The following is a 23524-nucleotide window of genomic DNA, read 5'->3' as shown; positions in this document are numbered from 1 at the left end:
TATTGAAAAAATAATCCTTTTAGATGAAAATATATCGATTTAGCAACTCCTGCGCTGTTCTATATTAGCGAGTTTGCAAGAATTGTATTGGCGACACTGATGATAACTTGAGCCATTGAGAGCATGGTGGCATAAGCATGGTGAAGTTGTGCTTTATACAGTTCTTACTTGTGTTTACTTATAAACATGGGCACAGAAGACTATACTGTGGAAGAAATTAATAGAAATAATGAAATACAAAATGAAACAGAAGAAAAGGAAGTGTCATTTAAAGATTTAGTAAGTTTTCCCCTTGTATTGTATCGTCATGCAGAAGAGTTTTAGCTTTTCAAGCGTAAAGTTTCTATATTAGGCCAATAATATGTTACATTATTTGTGTATCACAATGTGATATATTATATCCTTTCACGTTACAGGGTATTGTTGATGTTCTCTGTGAAGCCTGCGAACAGCTGAAGTGGAAATCACCGTCCAAAATACAGAAAGAAGCGATTCCTGTTGCTCTACAAGGTAGGTGCAAATAACATATTATTATGCTCATTAAACGTTGAGGATTAAAATCTGTAGTATATTAATGTAATGTGTATTATTCCAGGTAAGGATGTGATTGGTCTGGCAGAAACTGGGTCTGGGAAGACTGGAGCCTTTGCACTACCAATACTGCAAGCCTTATTGGAAAGCCCTCAACGATATTTTGCTTTAATTCTGACACCAACACGAGAACTAGCATTCCAGATCTCTGAGCAGTTCGAAGCCCTTGGTAAGATTTATGGCATGGTGTGATTGATTTCATAATGGGGTAGAGACTTTAGTTAGGGTTCCTGTGCACTTAGACCGTTTGCTGGTCTACTGTGCCCTCTACAGTACAGGCTGATTAATTAATCTCTGGTTCATTTCTTAAATGATTTCCATTCTTGATTATTTTGCCTAAGTGTTTAAAGTCATTCACCTTTTCAAACTATTATTTATCCACTGTAAAATAATTTCCATTAATTTGGTTTATTTGTTATTTCCATATAATATGTTTTGGTTTCTTTAACTTTTAGACCAATGTTTTGTGCCACTTATTCCAGTTATAAAAAAAGTATCCTTAACCATTTTTGATGCTCTGCCTATCTTATCATAAGCCAGTGATGTCAAAGCAAGCGCATTTTTCTGACCTTGACGTCGTGCGCGGGCAGCAAGCACTAAGTATGGAAAGAGGAAGGGTTGTGTATATGAATAAGCAACCTGTTGGATTAAGAAAACAGTGGTGCACAAACTTCAAATGGAACGTGAAATTTCATGTCGTTATTTTTATATGGCTTCTTTCTGTTTGATATTATCTATATTGTCTGTAAAACAAAAGTACTAACACTGATTTCTTAATATTGCATTTGTGTTTTAAATCTTAATAACATAATAGAGAGTTAAGAAGGAATATTCACTTAAATTCCATAGTAATATAATATTATACTGTATTAAGTGGATGAAACACATCATTCATAAAGAAAGTGATATTCCAAAGAAAGAGATTGAGTATGACATGATAAGTTGGAATTTATATTGATGGTATCTTTAGTCTTACAAAAGTAATCAATAAACTAATCAAAACAATATTACAGTACAAAGCAAAGTTACCTAGGTACTGTATCTGTTTTAAGTGTAACTAATATCACATAACAAAACTCTTATCGCATTATGCTTTTAAGGTGATATTGGTGAGCAACTTCCTATCATCAGAATATTAAATTATTTTCTCGAAATGTGCTGAAGCTATAGAGCTGACATTTTTACAACATATGGGCACGTATCTTTTGCTTATGATGTAACAGTAGTTGCTTTGTTAATTCATTTCCTTACAAACAATTTCCATGCGAATATTTTCAAAATTGTCAATACACTATCTTCAGTAATACATATATACGGTACATTAGATTTACGAAAACATTCAGTGAGGCTACTAAATAAATAGGCCTGTACCTGAAAATTTCACTTTTCTATACGAAAAGTTGAGAAAATATTTCTTTTGAATAAGAAAATCAAACTTGTGAAAAATGAACATTAAAATTAAAACTTACATTCTTATAATGCACTTATATTGCTCAGGCAAATCTAAAAATGAACATGGATACAGGTTTAATAAGTTCTCTTCCCTTTATCTATTAAATCAGTGCTGGCCATCCCTGAATATAGCTCGACCAAGTGGCATATACCACCTCTTTCGTCTGTCTCTTTCCTTTCCGCTCTCCTGGGCTCTAAAGCGCGCTTGTGGGCATCAGTTGACATGCCTGTCATAAGCCAATATTTGAAGTGGTCAGTAGTAGCCTATATTGCTCCCCTAGTATAAATTTCTACATCTCTTATGTCCTTTTCTAAAGCTATGTTAAATAATGTGTGTGCTAACGTATCATCTTACCTTAGACTTACTGTAGACCTTTATTTGTGAAAAATGTTGTAGTACAATTTCACTTGGCATTTTGTAGGATCAAGTATTGGCGTGAAATGCGCGGTTATTGTCGGAGGCATGGATATGATGTCCCAGGCACTGACGCTTGCCAAGAAGCCACACATACTAATTGCTACACCTGGTCGGCTAGTGGACCATCTGGAAAATACAAAGGGCTTTAATCTCCGCGCTCTGAAGTTCTTGGTAAGCTGTAACTGTGATCAGTCTTCCTTTTCTTTTCTCGCCAACTTCTACAACACTTCTTTGCAGTCATTTGTTGGCTTGCAACTTGAGTGTTTCCTTCTTCATATAATTTACCGCATAATAATTATATTTTAGTGCTGTGTTAATATTAATATTGCTTTTACACTGTTTTCAGGTTATGGATGAAGCTGACCGCATACTAAACATGGATTTCGAAGTTGAAGTGGACAAAATACTGAAAGTAATTCCACGGGAACGTCGAACATTTCTGTTCTCAGCAACAATGACTAAAAAAGTACAAAAGCTGCAGAGAGCTTCATTGAAAGAGCCTGTGAAAGTAGAGGTTTCTACGAAGTACCAAACTGTTGAGAAACTACAACAGTATTATGTCTTCATTCCAGTCAAGTTCAAGGTAATGAATGACTCATCTTCCTTTGGAAATTCCTTGCATATTTCTTTATTAATTATTATTTGAGTGGGCTCTGTGCTTGTCATTTGTTTCAAGGTTCATGGACTCAAATCTAATTAAAAATGATGGATTTTTAAAGTAATAAAAATCATTTGCACGATTGTGTTAATAAATAAATTCTCTTCTTCTTCTTCTTCTTCTGTCGACCTGGTTGGCGAGTTGGTATAGCGCTGGCCTTCTATGCCCAAGGTTGCGGGTTCGATCCCGGGCCAGGTCAATGGGATTTAAGTGTGCTTAAATGTGACGAACTGTACAAGGAATCGGATTTGGAGGCGCACATAAGATGTCAAAGACTGAGATGGTTGGGACACGTCACAAGGATGGAAACAACAAGGAAAGTGAAGATTGTCTTCAATAACAACCCAGATGGAACCAGATTAAGAGGAAGACCGAGAACAAGATGGTGGAACTGTGTACGAGTGGATGTGAATAGATTAGGAATAAGGAATTGGAGGGAGTTGGCGATGGATAGAGAAGGATGGAAGAGAGCCATAGAGGAGGTTAAGGCCCACCTGGGCTGTAATACCAAATAAGAAGAAGAAGAAGAAGAAATGTGACAGGCTCATGTCAGTAGATTTGCTGGCATGTATAGTCCGACCATCGGATCTGTTCCCCTGTAAGATATGCGAACTGAACCTTAATTCCTTTTCAGCCTCGGCAATTCATTTCTCTCCCTGTATTCCTATTTCTCTCTTTTCTATCCCCCTTGCTTTCTCTCCCCCACTACTCACAATTTTGAGCCTTCTTGCGGGACAGTTTATTTGCACTTGCAGTCCAGTGTTGTCAACTCAACATGAATACTGTAGCACGGAGTGGTGAAAGAAATATTATTAAGCAAGTAATAGCATTTTGCATAAGTCAATCAGCGTCATTAGACCTACTTAAATTAAATTATGAATAAGTAATAATTAACCTTACATTATTATAACCAATATTCAAGAGACATGACACGTTTGACAGAAGTTTGGCAACATCCCTATTCGGCAAGGTTCGTGGTCTGCTGTTTGACGTAGTGGGAGAGAAACGGGTGGAATGGGGTGAGTAGAGGCGTTAACTTTTCCAAGAATGACGACAGCGCTGAAGGGGCATAGATCCAATGGTCCGACAATAAAAGAACTCCTGCGGGACAAAATTCTGGCGATGCTGATATAACCTCTGCAGTTGCGAGCGTCATTAAATAAAACATAACATTTAACATTTCTTTTCCTTCTTCTTCCTACCACGTATTAAGTCTGATGGCCTGTTACGGTCTCACTCCATCGTTTCAGCTGACAGCCTAAAGATCTTGTAAAGAGCGGTAATTCAGTGCTTGATGTACCGTATCCTTGTTCTAGGCATCCTAGAGTTTTCCATTTCTGTCTATAATTTTTAATTTTCTCTCAAATTGAGTCAATATTTAATTCTTTCAAAATATCCGAATTTTTCTTCTTGCCTAATCTAGTGTAGCCAGCAGTTCTTCTTAAAAACATCATTTCATTGGTAGTTTATTTATTTGGTTATTTTACGACGTTATATCAACATCTAAGGTTATTTAGCGTCTGAATGAAATGAAGGTGATAATGCCGGTGAAATGAGTCCGGGGTCCAGTACCGAAAGTTACTCAGAATTTGCTCGTATTGGGTTGAGGGAAAACCCCGGAAAAAACCTCAACCGGGTAACTTGCCCCGACCAGGATTCGAACCCGGGCCACCTGGTTTCGCGGCCAGACGCACTGACCGTTACTCCACAGGTGTGGACTCATTGGCAGTGATTTGGTGTTCATCTTACTTACGTATGGTCCAAGCTTCACTTCCATACATGAGAACAGGTCTCGCCAATGTTTCATAGGCTTTAATTCTTGTATATTATTAGACAAGAGAAAGTTTGAAAATGTTATTAATGGTATTCATTGCATAGTTAAAGTAATTCAATTTTGTAGAAATATATTGTTCTTTTTCATAGCTGAAATGATTACCCAAATATTTAAAACATGAGACCTGTTCTACAGGTTTATTATGAAGGCAAAAATAAATAAATTGATAAACAATAATTAAGACTTTATGCTAAAAAAATCTTTCACCTATAATGTCAAACTACTAATAAAGTCATGTCTGTGTAATTTGTAATTCAAAATGATATAAATTAAGATAAATTCAGTTGAGGAAACTGATGAGTCATGACTTAGTTTTAAGTGCACAGCATTGGAAACCAACCAATTACTTAACTATATGTGATTATTTTCCAAGATTTCCTACTAAACTTATACTTTAGGTTGGTACTAAAAATGTTGAAATGTATATGTATTTTTTATGGTGGGTACTTCACTGTTTTGTCATTCACCCGTATGAAGCCAGTTGTGTAGACTGATTTCCTGACAGAGTTGTTACCCAGGACACGTCATAGGAGTTTGGTCTACACCAGTGGTTGCCAAACACCATGAAATTGTGACGTAATAGAAATGCAACCCGCACATCACAATCGCAGGGAGAGGGGTGGAGTGGCTATCTCCTCAGGTAATGCAGAGAATAACAGTGCAGAGACGAACTGTGACCAAAAAACAAAAGCGATATAATATTCTTCTACTTATTAACTATACACACCTTTTTTCATGTTAATTTTTTATCCTCCTATTCATTATTAATAAAATAAAATGAATTTATTTTCTTATTTACCATAAAAAGAATGTGTACTTTACATCAGCAGATATTTGAAATTAGAAAAACGTACCAGGCTGGTCACGAAGTTGTAAATTACACTACATACTTCAAAAAAACGATGAAGTATTTTACTCCGATTAAGACATAGAAGCCGATATTTTTTATTGTCTATTTATTAATGAAATATTCAAGTTAAACTACATGCATCGAAAAAAACGTCGAAGTATTTTACACCGATTAAGACATAGAAGCCAAAACTTTTTATTGTCTATTTATTAATGAAATATTCAAATTAAACTACATGCGTCGAAAAAAACGTCGAAGTATTTTACCCTGATTAAGACATAGAAGCCAATACTTTTTATTGTCTATTTATTAATGAAATATTCAAATTAAACTACATGCGTCGAAAAAAACGTCGAAGTATTTTACCCTGATTAAGACATAGAAGCCGATACTTTTTATTGTTTATTTATTAATGAAATATTCAAATTAAACTACATGCGTCGAAAAAAACGTCGAAGTATTTTACCCTGATTAAGACATAGAAGCCGATACTTTTTATTGTTTATTTATTAATGAAATATTCAAATTAAACTACATGCGTCGAAAAAAACGTCGAAGTATTTTACCCTGATTAAGACATAGAAGCCGATACTTTTTATTGTTTATTTATTAATGAAATATTCAAATTAAACTACATGCGTCGAAAAAAACGTCGAAGTATTTTACCCCGATTAAGACATAAAAGCCGATACTTTTTATTGTTTATTTATTAATGAAATATTCAAATTAAACTACATGCGTCGAAAAAAACGTCGAAGTATTTTACCCTGATTAAGACATAGAAGCCGATACTTTTTATTGTTTATTTATTAATGAAATATTCAAATTAAACTACATGCGTCGAAAAAAAACGTCGAAGTATTTTACACCGATTAAGACATAGAAGCCAATACTTTTTATTGTTTATTTATTAATGAAATATTCAAGTTAAACTACATGCATCGAAAAAAACGTCGAAGTATTTTACACCAATTAAGACATAGAAGCCAATACTTTTTATTGTCTATTTATTAATGAAATATTCAAGTTAAACTACATGCATCGAAAAAAACGTCGAAGTATTTTACACCGATTAAGACATAGAAGCCAATACTTTTTATTGTCTATTTATTAATGAAATATTCAAGTTAAACTACATGCATCGAAAAAAACGTCGAAGTATTTTACACCGATTAAGACATAGAAGCCAATACTTTTTATTGTTTATTTATTAATGAAATATTCAAGTTAAACTACATGCATCGAAAAAAACGTCGAAGTATTTTACACCAATTAAGACATAGAAGCCAATACTTTTTATTGTCTATTTATTAATGAAATATTCAAGTTAAACTACATGCATCGAAAAAAACGTCGAAGTATTTTACACCGATTAAGACATAGAAGCCAATACTTTTTATTGTCTATTTATTAATGAAATATTCAAGTTAAACTACATGCATCGAAAAAAACGTCGAAGTATTTTACCCCGATTAAGACATAGAAGCCGATACTTTTTATTGTTTATTTATTAATGAAATATTCAAATTAAACTACATGCGTCGAAAAAAACGTCGAAGTATTTTACCCTGATTAAGACATAGAAGCCGATACTTTTTATTGTTTATTTATTAATGAAATATTCAAATTAAACTACATGCGTCGAAAAAAACGTCGAAGTATTTTACCCCGATTAAGACATAAAAGCTGATACTTTTTATTGTTTATTTATTAATGAAATATTCAAATTAAACTACATGCGTCGAAAAAAACGTCGAAGTATTTTACCCTGATTAAGACATAGAAGCCGATACTTTTTATTGTTTATTTATTAATGAAATATTCAAATTAAACTACATGCGTCGAAAAAAACGTCGAAGTATTTTACCCCGATTAAGACATAAAAGCCGATACTTTTTATTGTTTATTTATTAATGAAATATTCAAATTAAACTACATGCGTCGAAAAAAACGTCGAAGTATTTTACCCTGATTAAGACATAGAAGCCGATACTTTTTATTGTTCGTTTATGAATGAAATATTCAAGTTACAGGTAAGGGCGTGGTAGTCTTCATAACAAGAAGAATAATGACAACGTACATTGTTCTTTTATACTTCATTTAAAATTTTACAACAAATTAATTATCTCATATTTTTGCCATCCGCACAAGAGAAATACTTTTCCTCCCATGCTACTTAAAATAAACTTTTTACTTATTATCTGTTTTCGAAAAGACATCGAAACATAATCATCCTACACACTTGTAACATTACATGCGTATGTCCGCTGCTGATAAATGTCTTTCCTCATATCGAAGTGATGGCTGTAATCAGAGAGTGGGGGTATGATGCCATGGTTACGCTTGAGTGGAGGCAGGGGTATGTGTCGCGACATAGCTTTTGGCGATCACTGGTACATTTACGATGAGATGAGATGATGATGGACATTTGTTGAGATGCAACAGGGGAACCAGAGCACCCACAGAAGACTCCTGTGTTACGTGGACCACGGGCTTGCCCAACACACCTCATAAATTGGGGTACACAGGGAATCAAACCCGAGTCCACAGGATTACATGAGCCCAGCACTCTGGCCACTAGACTGTCATGGCAGCTAAATGCTGAACAAAGAGTCGAATGTTTGCATATTATGTAAAATCTTGTAATTTTTTCAGGATGTGTATTTAGTCCACATCTTGAACGAGATGGCTGGGAACTCATTCATGATCTTCTGTTCGACATGCAGCAACACTGTGAGAACAGCGCTGATGTTACGCAACTTGGGCTTCACAGCCGTGCCTTTGCATGGCCAGATGTCACAGAACAAGCGTCTAGGGGCTCTCACCAAGTTCAAAGCAAAGAATAGATCAATTCTTATATCCACAGACGTAGCCAGTAGGTAAGTGTTGTTTTCCTGTTCTTCCAGTTATGATCAGCAAATGAGGAAGTTTTGAATTGGAAATGTCACAATTTTTTTATTTTGTAACATATTATAGAGAATGAATATTTTAATACATCTAACTTACAAATCTGACTAGTCATTTTTCTTTATGCAGAAGTCATTCTTAGGGTCTCTGACTACATACCATCAATTTTTGTGATCGAATGTTTATTGTAACTTGGAATTATTTTCTTCTTCTAAAGACCTTCCATTTGGATCCTCTAGCCCATTTGGAAAACTTCGAATTGTTCTAGTACTGAATTTTATTTATTTATTTTATTCTTCAGTAATATACATCAGCTGCTTGTCTATGCGGATGACGTGAATATGTTAGGAGAAAATCCACAAACGATTGGGGAAAATACGGGAATTTTACTGGAAGCAAGTAAAGAGATAGGTTTGGCAGTAAATCCCGAAAAGACAAAGTATATGATTATGTCTCGTGACGAGAATATTGCACGAAATGGAAATATAAAAATTGGAAATTTATCCTTTGAAGAGGTGGAAAAATTCAAATACCTGGGAGCAACAGCAACAAATATAAATGATACTCGGGAGGAAATTAGACACAGAATAAATATGGGAAATGCCTGTTATTATTCGGTTGAGAAGCTTTTATCATCCAGTCTGTTGTCAAAAAATCTGAAAGAATTTATAGTTATATTACCGGTTGTTCTATATGGTTGTGAAACTTGGACTCTCACTTAGAGAGAGGAACATAGGTTAAGGGTGTTTGAGAATAAGGTGCTTAGGAAAATATTTGGGGCTAAGAGGGATGAAGTTACAGGAGAATGGAGAAAGTTACACAACGCAGACTGCATGCATTGTATTCTTCACCTGACATAATTAGGAACATTAAATCCAGACATTTGAGATGAGCAGGACATGTAGCACATATGGGCGAATCCAGAAATGCATATAGACTGTTAGTTGGGAGGCCGAGACGTAGATGGGAGGATAATATTAAAATGGATTTGAGGGAGGTGGGTATGATGGTAGAGACTGGATTAATCTTGCTCAGGATAGGGACCAATGACGGGCTTATGTGAGGGCGGAAATGAACCCCCGAGTTCCTTAAAAGCCAGTAAGTAAGTAATATACAGTATGAATGCACTTCCATTAAATTGAATATATGTTTAAACACATTATCTCCATTATATCAAAGTACAGCACAAGACTCATGTTGTACTGTTTTGAATGTAGTATTTACTGTAACATTGTTGTCAGATGGTCTGTGGAGAAACTTCGGGGCTTATACTGCGTTGTCCTGGTGTTGGTGGCTGACATTTCGACTGCTGTGTTGTGGTCATCCTCAGAGCAGTGGATAAGGAAATAGTGTGTGAGATTGTATATATATAGGAGTCTCAGTGGGAGAGGACTTTCAGTGATGGGGTGGGGGAGAACCTACGACCTATCATTGAAAGTCCTCTCCCATTGAGTCTCCTATATATATATATATATATATAAAGGATGCGTCAGAAAGAACGGATGGATTTCAAACTATCGACACGCAGCAAGGGGAGAGATAAAGTGAGGGGGACCACGACTGTTGAGTCAGCCATAGAATGCAGTTTCAGTTGAGAACATGGTGTTGGTCTGGTGTACAACGTGCTTTCATCGTAGAGACATTTTTGAAAAATGAAGAGTCTGTGATCGCCACTCAGGACTCATTTCGACATCAGATGTCACGCTAGGATTCCAACTCAGAATACAATTTTGCGGTGGGTGGCTTCATTTCGTACCACAGGTTCAACATTAAAGAAGAAATAACCTGGACGAACATGGAGCGCGTGTACACCTGCAAATGTGGAGACAGATACTAGGTTGTCCGGCCATCTCAAAGATCAGCCCGCAAACATGCTATTGCACTGAGCTTGTCCGAGGCTACGGTAAGATCTCGCGCCCAGCGACTTCTTTCTTTGGGACCATTTGAAGGCGTAAGTTTGTAAACATCGATCACATATACTGGATGAAATGAAGACGGCGATTCGCGAAGAAATTGTGGAAATTCCACCAGCTATGACTGTGAAAGTGATGGCGAACTTCAGAAAACGCCTCGATGTCTGTATTGAAAGACAAGGACATCATATGGATTATGTTGTTTTCCATAAATAAACTGCATGTATTGGTGAATATGTTGATAACAATAAATTTTTGATTTGATGAATCCTTACAATTTTCTTGACATGTGAAATCCATCCGTTCTTTCTGACGCACCCTGTACAAGCTCACACACTATTTTCTTATCCACTGCTCTGAGGATGACCACAACACAGCAGTCGAAACGTCAGCCACCAACACCAAGACAACGCGGTATAAGCTCCGAAGTTTCTCCACAGATCCTTTACACCAGCTGTGGAAACCTATGCCAACATCGTTGTCAGAGTTTAACTTATGAATTTAAAATTCCTTAATTCCTAAATTTGGTCTCTATAGATTAGTGTGCGTGCAAAGGCCAACTTATGTTTTCTAGGTAATGTCTTGTTAAATACTAGATGCTGTCAAGAATCTGTTTGTTTTATTTGGTTGCTGTTAGTGTAAAGTACTTATTTATTCTACAATGATGGTTATTCATATGTTTGTGACATGATTTTTCACAACAGGAATCATAATATGATGAAAAGTACAAGCAGTTGCAAATTATTCAGTACAAGCAGTTGTCTCTTAAGGGGAGAGGATGGTATTTTTTGGTGAAAAATGAGTAAATTTAAAAAAAATCTTAAAATACTCTGGGATGTGTGTGGAATGCATAGCATAATATTTTGTGGGTATTTGTGCCCTTATCGAATGTTGAGTCGCCATTTTTAAACTTCCTTCGTTATGGATTTTTAAATTACTGGCCCACTTTTATTGTTGTTTCGGGTAAATTAAATTTTCAAAAAAAAAAAAATTTTTTTCTTTAAAATACCCTTTGATATGTATGAAATGCATTGCATAACATTTTATGTGTATTTATGCCCTTATAGAATGTTGAGACGTCATTTTTAAACTTCCTGCGCTATGTATTTTTAAATCACACGCCCGCTTTTATCGGTTTCCAGTAAGTTCATTTTTTTGCTACATTGCCAGATAAAAATGGATATAATTTCTGAACTATTAAAGATGCATGCATGAAATTTATAACACACATTCATTAGACTATTAGGAAACTTTTCTCTGTAACAGAATTTTGTTAATTGATTTCATTTTAAAAATACGTCCGTTTGTTTGCAAGAAAGGAAATCAGAAACGTTTTATTAAATTTTAATTGTTTATTTTACAAACATAGGAACTGATATCAAAATTCTGTTACCGACATTTCGTAGAACATGCTTTTGCAAATACATTGCAAAAAACTGTTTGAATCTATCTTTAAAAACGGTGTAGATATATCGGTTTCAGTACAATCCTGCATTGGGTATATTTTTTTTTCAAATTTGGGCCCCCAAATATATATTTTTTTATTATTTTTATTTGGTTGAGTTGCCATAGCTATGAGCTCTCTACATCTAAAAAATTAATATTTTACACCAAATAGGAAAAAAGTTTAAAAAAATACCATCCTCTCCCCTTAACTGTTTTAAAATAACACGCTAATGCTAAATATAATAGTTCGTGTGTGTTGTACAAAAGTATTGCTGAGAGTTAAGTCATATTTCCTTTCTCTTTCTTTTTAGGGGCTTGGACATTCCTCATGTTGATGTTGTTGTGAACTTTGATATTCCAACTCACAGTAAAGATTACATCCATCGAGTAGGAAGAACTGCCAGAGCTGGACGATCCGGAAAGTCAGTCACTTTTGTTACTCAGGTGAGTTTCTATACACCTCACATTACGAGAAATAACTGAACGCTTATAAATGGAGTGGAGGGAGGAAAAACAGTAATGTGCTCGAAGTCTATGCTCAGATGTGGATTCGAAACCCAACTAGCCTGGTTACCTAGTTGATTTTTTTCCGAGGTTTACACCAACTGTAAAGCGAATTTCAGATAATAAGAAAGTAAATATTCATCATCTTCGTACCATTAAGTTTTACTTGTTGCTGAAAGGAACTGGCCACCCTACCCCATTATCTCCTGGCTTAGTTGCCTCATAAGTCGTGTCTTCTTGGTATCACTTGTGAGGTTGAAACCTATCTTTGGACAGTTGACTAAACAACAACAAACCTTACTTCTACTATTGTGGATGAACTTCGATTGTACAATTTGTTTGTTTGTATGTATTTATTTACACTGCAAGTGGGCAAGCACCCGGTGGCAGTGGTATACACAATATAAACAATACACAATAAAATTACAATACACAATACAATAAGAATACACAGTACAATTTTACACAATAATTACAGTTAATAATAATACATAAAATAACCTAATTAATAAGTGAACCTAATTTTACAATACAACCTACATATGTATAGACCCTACATAATTTTCACATTGGTACTGATAATAGTCTTTCACTTTACTCTCATCTCACTCGCTGTAGTGGCACTATGACGCATTTCACTGACACTTTAGAACACATTTCACTGACACTATAGAACACAATTTCATTGACGCTATAGAACACATTTCATTGACACTATAAATTACCACTGATCGGAACTATTCACTGCACTGTAAAACCATAACTTCACTGACTCACTACGCTTCACTGATACAACAGCTCAAATAAGACAAATAATTACACCCTTATGCATACTTATCAACAGAATTACATTTAAACTAAACATTTCTAGTCTAAGACCCTCTTACACGCTAAAGTCCCTCTTGTGTCATTTGTAACTACTTTCCTCTAATCTCATTTCGAAAAAAATGTTCATCATGCTCATTGATTAAAGTAGTTGTGTAGTTTACTAACTTCATTGTTCAAATTGTGTTAATAGGATCATGGGTAATTAAAAAAGAATTTGATGTGCTTTTATATTTTTCCAGTATGACGTTGAACTGTATCAGAGGATAGAAAATCTAATAGGCAAGCAATTGCCTTTATATAAAACAGAAGAGGACGAAGTTATGGTTCTTCAAGAAAGAGTTTCTGAAGCTCAGCGTGTTGCTAAAATGGTGAGTTTTGTTACTCTGCTTGCAGCAACATTCACTGTTTTTCTGCAGTTGTGAATTCGTGTATGCATGAAACATGGAAAGCAATATGAAGTTCAGCATGAATATCTTATGTCACTGTTTTTATAATTTATAAATCAGGCATCGTGGCTATAGTATAAAGCAGGCCACGTGTTGCAAAAACTGGGAACAGGTTTTATTTAACTCCTCCATGATGACCCAATAAAATTTCATAAAATTGATTGTTTCCCAGGCAGATTGTGTGAGATTCATGGAGGATAAAACTGTCATGACTCAGTTTTCCTTCAGGTATTTCGGCTTTGCAGTAAGACTCGTTAATACCATTATTATTATTATTAACTATGAGATTAATTGCAAATATTTCAATTGTGGTAGTTTGTTCACCAGACGTCAGGATCTTGATTATTTATTTTTTTGTAAAGTCATTAAGGGTGATATTGATTGTGAATCTTTCATAAGCAATATCAGTCTTCGTATTCCTGCTAAGGGTTTAAGATTTCATAAATTGTTTTGTAATAGGAATCCTAAATCTCTCTCTCCGGTCTGCAGATGTATTAAATATGCTAATTTGCATGGATTCAACTTGGATCCATTTAATGTGTAGTATATCTTTGAGTTTTTATGTTAGTATTATTAATAATGCCATTTGTTAAGATATGTATCATACTATTCCTGTCAATTGCATATCTTTCCATTATTACTCATATTATTCCAAGCTTTATTTTTAATTAACTCACTGATCTAATTTTAATAATTATTTGTCCATTTATTTGTTGCATTTGGTCAATTGATTAATGTAGACTATTCCATTATTTCAATTATCTCATTGTACTAATTTTATAATTATTTATGCTATTCTACTCTGTTGCATTTGATCAATTATTGATGTAGACTATTATATTGTTTGTATTTCATCTCATTGCCATTTTCTATCATTCATTCTCATCATCATTTTTGTTTTGTTCTGTTCTGTATCGTGCTAAACTGTAATTGGCCTTGTGCTGTTGTTTTGCACGTTAATATTATAAATAAATAAATAAATTATTACCACCATCATCATCATCATCAGCAGCATTGGTTTTTTTCGAGAGAAAAAGGTGGTGGAACTCTTTGTGAAATTTATTGGACTGGACAGGTAGATCATTACTATCCAGTGCACCGAAAATTCAAGGCATAAACGAAGTTTGGAAAAAAAAATATGTTAAACCATAAGTAATCATTTTTTGCTTATTGTATTGGTTTAAAAGTAATACATCTTTTCCATAAATATTATCCTTATGTTTGATAGCAGTGCATAAACAACTTTTATTAATATATGAACATTTAAATACCGGTAATGCAATTCTAACTTCAATTTAGGTGTCTCTCGTTCATTGTGATTATAATATATTAACAAAATTTGATAACACAATCCCAAGGGAAAAAATGGAACTCTCTGCATCAAAATCCACAGTTGATTCCCGATTTACCATGAAAATCGTCTGTAGCTGCATTTAGATTGGCAACAGGCCATGATTGTTTGGCCAAACACCTGCATAGAATTGGAATATATCAGTCCCCTAACTGCCCATTGTGCAACTCAAACCAAGAAATGGATTCGGAACACCTCAAAATCTGTGCTTCAGTGGCTGACCATGATAATATCTTTGAAAAATATTGGAGTGCAAGAGGTCAATTGACTTTATTGTCAAATGCCTGGCATTAGAAAAGAACAGCAACATATATTAACAAAGCACTGTATACAAGCTACTTGAATTATTTCACAGATACTTGTTTTTGAGACTTTATGAAGAAGGCGAAAATGGAATACTTCTTAATTTCCTTTCCCTTATAATGTCCATATACCAATATCTAATTCTTTGTGTTTTTTATGCAGGAATTGAAGGATATTGAAGAAAGAAAATTTGGAAAAGGCAAACGAAAGAAAGGCATTGGAGGAGACGATGATATTGAAGACTCACAGGGAGTGAGGAAGAGGCTGAAAAGTAATAAAAAGGGGAAGAAGCGTAAGAAGTGATATCAGTGAACTGTGTTGCCTGTGATTGTACTCGTACATTTGATTGTTCAATAATAAAGTGAATGGTAAGATGAGATGCAGCTACAGGACTACACTGTATGAATATAATTGGTTTACTATTCTTGCGTGCAGTTTGGTGGCTCCTTTGAACAGATTTACGACTTTCTACATAAACACCTTTGATCATTCCATCCCGTCCCCCATTGCCATACTGCATAGTCGCCATATTCTCGTGTTAACTGACGGGTTTCTTAGAATTTGGAAATTATCAACAGTAATCTCACTAGAGGTTTTGATTTATCTAGAGAAAATCAAAACTCGAGTGGGATTTAATTGACTATTACACGATTAGAAGAAAGTATATAAACATTAGAAGTAACAAAGTACTCCAATACAATAAAATATTAATTGACTTACGAAAATACAACTGTCTTCAAATGTATTAGTGCACCATTACGCTAGATGGCAGTTGTGCCAACTATGGAATCTTCACTGAACTCTGTAGACGGTTACTAGTCAAGAAGGCTTTGTTGATTCAGTTTCGTTTTTATTAAAACATTTGCATTCCACTTCAATCATCCGAATCCCAGTAATCAACGTCACTTGACAGATGATTTTCAATAAATCTTAGTATTAAACAATCTCTGATACGTGACTATCCATAATATCATATAGCAGAAGCTATAACATAACCTAAATAATATAAACAAGTGTTAGAAAAGTTTTAATTAGGGATGATTAAATAAACAAGAAAAGTTTTAATTAACGATGATGGAATAAAAAATAAACGTGAATAATTTTAAAAGAAACAATTATTGAAAGTACAATTTTCAAATTTGAATGTTTTAGTGGTTGGTGGTTCAGTTGGTGTTATATTGGACGTGTGCGTAAAAGAAGTGAACTCATTGATGTACATGGTGTATTCCTCAACTTATTCAGGATTTCCAAATGGTGCTCTTCATTTATTTGTAAATAGGGTTTCAGGGAAGATGCATAGCTATGACCAGTGATCCTTATTAATTCTTATTGAATGCCAATGTGAGTCATATTTGAAACTGCTGTGCATCGACTGGAGTGGTTTGTAATTTTCTGTTTTTTTTTTTTTTTTTTTTTAAGTCCAGACCAGTGCAGTTTTAAATGTTGGCAAACAAAGAAACAAATGCTAGGGACGCGATAAAATTAAACAAATGCTAGGGACGCGATAAAATTGTGCGATAAGCAGCCATGATTGGTTGAAATACGTCCTTTCGTACCGTTTTATTGGTCAAAAGTAGTATGACGTAGTAAGAGTGTAATAGTCAGGATAATTTCCCTCCATGTGAAAATAAAGAGAAACGTACGTGAAGCAAATTGTCTACTCATAATCAGCAAATACCAATCATTCTGAATTGTGTGGAGGCTGTTTACTTGTTATCCAGTGTGATGAAACAGAAGATTCTAAAAAGTCCACCAGAATGAAAGTTGAACTTTTGCTCAATGGTTACACACAATGAACCCTTTAGTACACAGATGAATAAAACGGATAATGGAAATGTAATTGCTGCTGTATTTGAAAAGTCTGTTTTACGAGGTGAAGGAAATAAACTTCATTATAACAGAAATGTGGCTAAGAAGTATTGGAAAGATAGGTACCGAATTAATATTATATTAATGCTATGAATCGCACCCATAACATAGAACAGATCTTGCTGGGAGGGGAGGGGGTGTGTGTGTGTGTGCCTGTCGCATTTAAGCACACTTAAATGCCATTCACCTGGCCCGGGATCGAACCCGCAACCTCGGGCATACAGGCATAGAAGGCCAGCGCTATACCAACTGTCCCAACCAGGCGATCTGTATGATTTTTTTTTTTTTTTTTTTTAATGGAGTGATAGAAAAGATTACATACATTTAATTTTAGTAGATGAAGTGGAGAAAGTCATAATGTTTTTATTGATCACAATAAATATGTTAACGACGCAGGGTGATGGGTTCACGAAGAGCAGCTATAGTGATATATTTTATCTTCACCTTCTTCAGACTGAACCTAACCCAGATGGTAACGAAATTGTGGGGGATAGTGCTGCAGGTTTCAGCTGTTAGATGGAAGATGGACTACTTCTCTTTCTCTATATCCTCCAGAGCTTATATGTCCTTGAAATATGGAATTGTTGGCATATATATTTTCTTCGTGCACTTGCTCTGGGTTGGTCTTTATATTTCTCAAATTGAATGTTGGGATCGTGTATATAACCCACCCTACTGTTGAGAGGGATTACGAGCTTCCATTGGTTACGAGAAAATGCACTTCATATACGTGATGCTTGGTAGATCTAAGTTCGTCAGCTATCATAGAACAGATTCTGTAATGAGAGTTACAAAATAGTTCCCTGTGAGGATAGGAACTCAGGACATGTGCAATAGTTTCAGTGTCCTTAACATACAGCGCAGTCAGCTTCAGAGCTTTTTGCCATTCACTTGATGTTAACCCTTCACAATGGCATATCCAAGAATTTCTTTGTATAATTCCATTTGTATCCCTTTTTGCATCAAGCAGTCCAGATTGAGGGTCAGTTATTGGAGTGGTGTGGTGCCTATCAACGGAAGCCGAGATGCACTTGACAATTTTTTTCTCGAGTTGTGACAGGCTAAGACCAGAGCTGGGCAAAATACTGACATCCAAGTATTTGAAATACAAATACAAAATACTTTTAAAAATTAACCAAAATACATTTGTATTTCAAATACTCAAAATACATTTGTATTTCAAATACTCGATAAAATATATAGGCCTAAAGAAATAAGAATATTACTGAAAATCTAAAATATTATATTAACATTAAAAGTATCTTTACCTCGAAGTTTTATATAAACACTGTAACTGAACTTCTTCCTTTTTCCAGTCAGCAATGAAATTATCCTACATATGAATAATTAACTTACTGCTCCCTTTCAAAACAACCAGTTCCTCAAATGTTCATAAGATAAGGATCCCCTTGCTTGTGAATGAATAAATCCTGCAAAACAGAACAGTCTTTCTACAGGCGTAGATCAATACAAACTTGTATTATATTTATAAAAGCTTGTTTCACTGTTGGGTAATTCTCTAGAGTGCACAGGATTGTCCCTTTGCCATTAAAGAATTGTATTACTATTTAGTATTTATTTATTTATTTATTTATTTAGGGGAAGACTGCCTAAGAGTACTCACTTCCTAAGAGTACGCATTGAGGTTCACATTTTATCCAGTAGATTGCAGGAGCTACGAAGCACAGGGGATGCGAGTCGCAGGCTAACCAATGCACCAGCAAGCGTCAGTAGAGATTTTGTTGCTGTGATAGAAGGTACGCTATTTTTTTTTTTGTGACAAATATGCCATTATTATATTTCACTTAAAGAGACAGATCAATATTTGCATGTAATTGTTAATTTTTGAATATATAAGTGTCATATACTCTGTGTATGAGTATAAACTATTTGTTCAGAGGTGCATATATTTAATTACTATAGTCGTTTTGATTCAACAGTGTTTTAAGTGGAAGGTAGTGCGATGTCCCAAGAGTACGCAGTTGTTTTCGTAAGTGCGTACTCTTGGGACGCTTTAAATAATCTTGTGTTTATAAAGGAGTTTCTTCGTTTTTAGGCATTATGTCATCTAATTATCAACGAAAAACGGATAGGCAGTTGTTCACTCGTGAACAACTGATGACAGCTCAAGAAAGAATTGCTTCAGGCAGTAGTGTGAGAGCTGCAGCCAAATTTGTGGGTGTACATGAAGCAACGCTGCGGAAGAGACTAAAAGCAGTGAGTTGACTTGTGTATGTCTGTTAATTAACAACAATATTAATAAAATTATTACTGTTAATATTAGTATAGTAATGACAGGCTTAGGTAACAAATTATTCATAATTTCAGGGGACAGTACCATCTTCACTGGGCAGATTTAAGTCAACATTTTCCAAGGAAGAAGAGGAAGCCCTTGTAGCGCGCATAAAGACTTTAGATAGCAAATTCTATGGAATAACACGAAAACAATTGATGACTGTTGTTTTCCAGTACGCTATGCAAAATAAAATTGCCCATCCATTTAATAAAAATAAGAAAATGGCTGGTGAGAAATGGGTCAGAAACTTCTGTAAGAGGCACTCATTAACATTACGACAGCCAGAGAAGTGTTCATTGGGAAGAGCCATTGGGTTTAATCGAGTTCAGTTCGACAGATTTCACGAAAATCTGAAAAAGGTGTTCGACGAAAACCCTGCCCTTTCAGCCAGTGACATTTTCAACATGGATGAGACAAGTGTGCCAACTGTTCCAAATAAACTCCCAAAGATTATTTCTCCTAGAGGAAAACGAGTAGTGTCTAAAGTTGTCTCTCAAGAACGTGGGGAGTCTGTAACTGCAGTATGCTGTGTGAGTGCAGCAGGGTATTATGTTCCACCTGCTCTTATCTTTCCAAGAAAGAGATACAAGCCCGAATTTTGTGACAGAACACCACCAGATACTTTGGGAATGGTATCTGATTCGGGCTTTATAAATTCTGAGCTCTTTATGACCTGGCTAGAGCATTTCAGCAAACATGTGGTTTCATCCCAGCAGAAAAAGAAGTTGTTGATATTGGACAACCATATATCTTACTGTAGCTTGGCTGCAATTGAATATTGTCGGGAGAAAGGCATAATTTTGTTGTCTTTGCCACCACATGCTAGCCATAAATTCCAGCCACTCGACATGTCATTCTTTGGGCCATTGAAGAAGTCACTGTCTGAGGAATGTGACCGGTGGGTTACGAATCACCCAGGTCGTCCTATAACAATCTACCAAGTGGGTGAGATTTTTGGAAAAGCCTACTCTAAAACTGCTTCAGTTCAGATAGCAGTCAAGTCATTCCAAGTTACGGGGATTTTCCCTCAAGATCCCTCAGCTTTTAAAGATGATGACTTCATGCCTTCATCAGTGACTGACAGAGAGGTACAGGAGCCTTCTGAAGAAGTCAACTTGGAAAATGAGGCGGGGCCATCAAGTGTTGGGCAGAATAATGAGGAATCCCCGCTTCAAACTGCAAATAATCTGGGGGAAGGGAAAAATCATCCAAGTGGATCTAATGTGTCACCAAAAGACCCCCTTCCCAGCCCAAAGGGACGCAGAGAGAGGAAGAGGGGCAATAGGTCGAAATCTTCAGTCATTATGACTTCCTCCCCATTCAAGAAGTCTCTTGAGGATTGTGCTACTGTAAGCAAAAGACCAAAGAGGAAGGCAGCGAAGAAGCTGAGTTTCCCTACAGAAGACGAAAATGATGAAATGGAGGACATTGACGACGACGATGATGACGACCCAGCCTGCATTTACTGCAATAGTCTATATTCTGGATCAAAATATAGAGAAAATTGGATTCAATGTCAGAAATGTCGACTCTGGGCCCATACCGAATGTGCTGGAATCAACCGTCGAGCAAAAACTTATGTATGTGAACTGTGTAAGTAAAAGCATTTGTGTGGAATCATAAATAAATATTAATTTCACACTTACAATCAATGTTTTCACTCTTAATAGAAAATGCGTACTCTTGGGCAAGTCAAGTGCGTACTCTTAGGACGACATTTGCCCAAGAGGACGCATTTTCAACATTTTAGTAAAACCAACCTAGAATGGAGAGGTGTGTTGCAATTGAAAAATTGATTCGTTACTCCTGGCCTAATAAGACAAGGAACAGGTTACATACATTTTGCTGCTAAAATGTGTATTTTGGTTCACAAAATCTAATGATAAATCGAAAGTGCGTACTCTTAGGCAGTCTTACCCTAACCTGGTAGAGATAAGCCGTCAGGCCTTCTCTGCCCCTCTACCAGAGGATTACAACTATAATATGAACAATAAAATTACAATTAACATTAAATTTACAATTACATCTACAATAAAAATTAAAGTACGACAAGATTACATGATTAATGAAAGCTAGACATTTTATCATAGAAGTTAAGAACAAAGAATATTTTTGTATTTACTGAATTACAAATTAAACCTACAATAACAAAAATCTATAGTAATGAAATTACCGGATATTGAAATATTTTGTGATAGATTAAGAGAACTATTTACAAGAAACCATGTCTGAACGAGTCTCAATTACTGACCAAGTGCCTAGTAAGTTTGCGTTTGAATTCAATTTTATTTCGACAGTCCCTGAAGCTAGCAGGTAACGAATTCCAGAGTCTTGGCAGGGCTATTGTGAAAGAGGATGAGTATGAGGGGGTGCGATGGGATGGTATTGTTAGTATTGTGTGAGCTCATACTCCACAGGAGACAAGTTCTTTTCTTTTTGCTTTTCAAGGTTTGTTGTACTTGAGTTGAAACACACAAAAATTGTTTTCATCGTCTGAACTGACCAAAGATGTAGCAGACAACTGCTCAGCTCATTTCACGCACATATTCTGTGTCCTCTTCTTATCACTTAGTGAGGAAATGTCAGGTAGCCATCTCATCATCTTCAATGATGGGTGGATCAAGCTGCCAAAATAGCTCAATTTTTTTCTGGGACCAGATCAAACATCACTTTAAATCTTGATGAAAGTGAACTTATTAGGATTGGAGTTACTTGGAATAGATGGCATAGATTACTAGGTAACAGAATATGTAATCTCTTTTTAAGGGAAGTTAATGTGGACAAAAGTTGGCCGTAATAGCACGTCTTCTCATTTGCATTAAATTAAGGGCTACGGCAATGGGTTTCAGAACTGCACAATATTCTTCAAGGTACTGAAACTCAACATCTTTGAAGGTTGGCAATCCCAGTTTTTCACATATACTGTTTATATCATGTTTGAATTGCAGTATTTGAGAGATTGAGTCATAAAGACAATTCCATTGAGTTGGGCAAGGAAACTTTAATGAATATTTCAAGACATCTGATATAATTTCTGAGAATTTGAATCTCCTAGACGCATTCCATAATGCTAAACATTTAGCAAATGTGAAATGAATGAAGACCACTTGAAGACCTGTGCAGCATTAAGATCAGAAGAAACTACAGTTCAAAAGTATTGGAAAGCACGACTGCTAATGGCTTCATTGCCAAATGCAAGGCACTAGACAACAACAACAACATTTAGCAAGTGTTGGGTGATGGATCCTTGATGCTGCTGGAGATTTCTTCATGGTATTGAGGAAATCTGTTGTGGCAAGAAAACTAAGTGTATGGCTAGCACATCTGAAATGGGTAGGCAAATAAGACAAAAATATGGCACTAAAATCGTCCTCCAGTGGCTTAAGGAGGGAAAGCTGGTGATCAACAAGATCTCCCAGCTAGGTCCAATGGACCCGTTGACCAACAGCAGGTGTGGTCCTCCAGACATTCTGGGGGTTGTGTGTGAATGAAGTAGCCACCAAAACATTAAAATATGGTGTTCACTTAAATCGGCTACAGTTTGCCATTTAACCGCTCCAACCGCTTTATCTTTGAAAAATATTGGAGTGCAAGAGGTCAAATGACTTTATTGTCAAACACCTGGGATTAGAAAACAACAACAACATAAGACAAAAATTCATTCTTCAAATCGAAATCCAAAACTTGAAGAACGAGAAGAAGAAAAAAGTATTTTGAGTATTTGAAATACAAAATACATCAATTTTATGTATTTAAATACAAAATACTTTCGAAAATCCTTACAAATTACAAAATACAAATGTATTTGAAATACATGTATTTCAAATACTGCCCAGCCCTGGCTAAGACATACGGATT

The 23524-nt window shown here is 35.4% G+C and overlaps 2 protein-coding genes across 2 annotated transcripts; both read left to right on the top strand.

Moving 5' to 3' along the window:
* Positions 1-98: 98 nt before the first annotated feature.
* pths (probable ATP-dependent RNA helicase DDX47) lies at positions 99-15925 on the top strand. The gene is made up of 9 exons (XM_069838879.1): positions 99-279; positions 417-510; positions 596-760; positions 2466-2632; positions 2808-3044; positions 8459-8682; positions 12381-12513; positions 13641-13769; positions 15664-15925. Exons 1-9 carry the CDS (start codon positions 187-189, stop codon positions 15802-15804), a joined length of 1383 nt encoding a protein of 460 aa, XP_069694980.1. The 5' UTR covers positions 99-186; the 3' UTR covers positions 15805-15925.
* A 143-nt stretch (positions 15926-16068) lies between these two features.
* On the top strand, positions 16069-21996 carry LOC138708744 (uncharacterized). Its single transcript, XM_069838877.1, has 2 exons — positions 16069-19587; positions 19699-21996. Exons 1-2 carry the CDS (start codon positions 19432-19434, stop codon positions 21265-21267), a joined length of 1725 nt encoding a protein of 574 aa, XP_069694978.1. The 5' UTR covers positions 16069-19431; the 3' UTR covers positions 21268-21996.
* Positions 21997-23524: the final 1528 nt, after the last annotated feature.

Source organism: Periplaneta americana, chromosome 11 (assembly GCF_040183065.1).
Source record: "Periplaneta americana isolate PAMFEO1 chromosome 11, P.americana_PAMFEO1_priV1, whole genome shotgun sequence".
NCBI classification, from domain to species: Eukaryota; Metazoa; Arthropoda; class Insecta; order Blattodea; family Blattidae; genus Periplaneta; species Periplaneta americana.
This window is presented reverse-complemented; position numbering and strand designations above follow the sequence as displayed.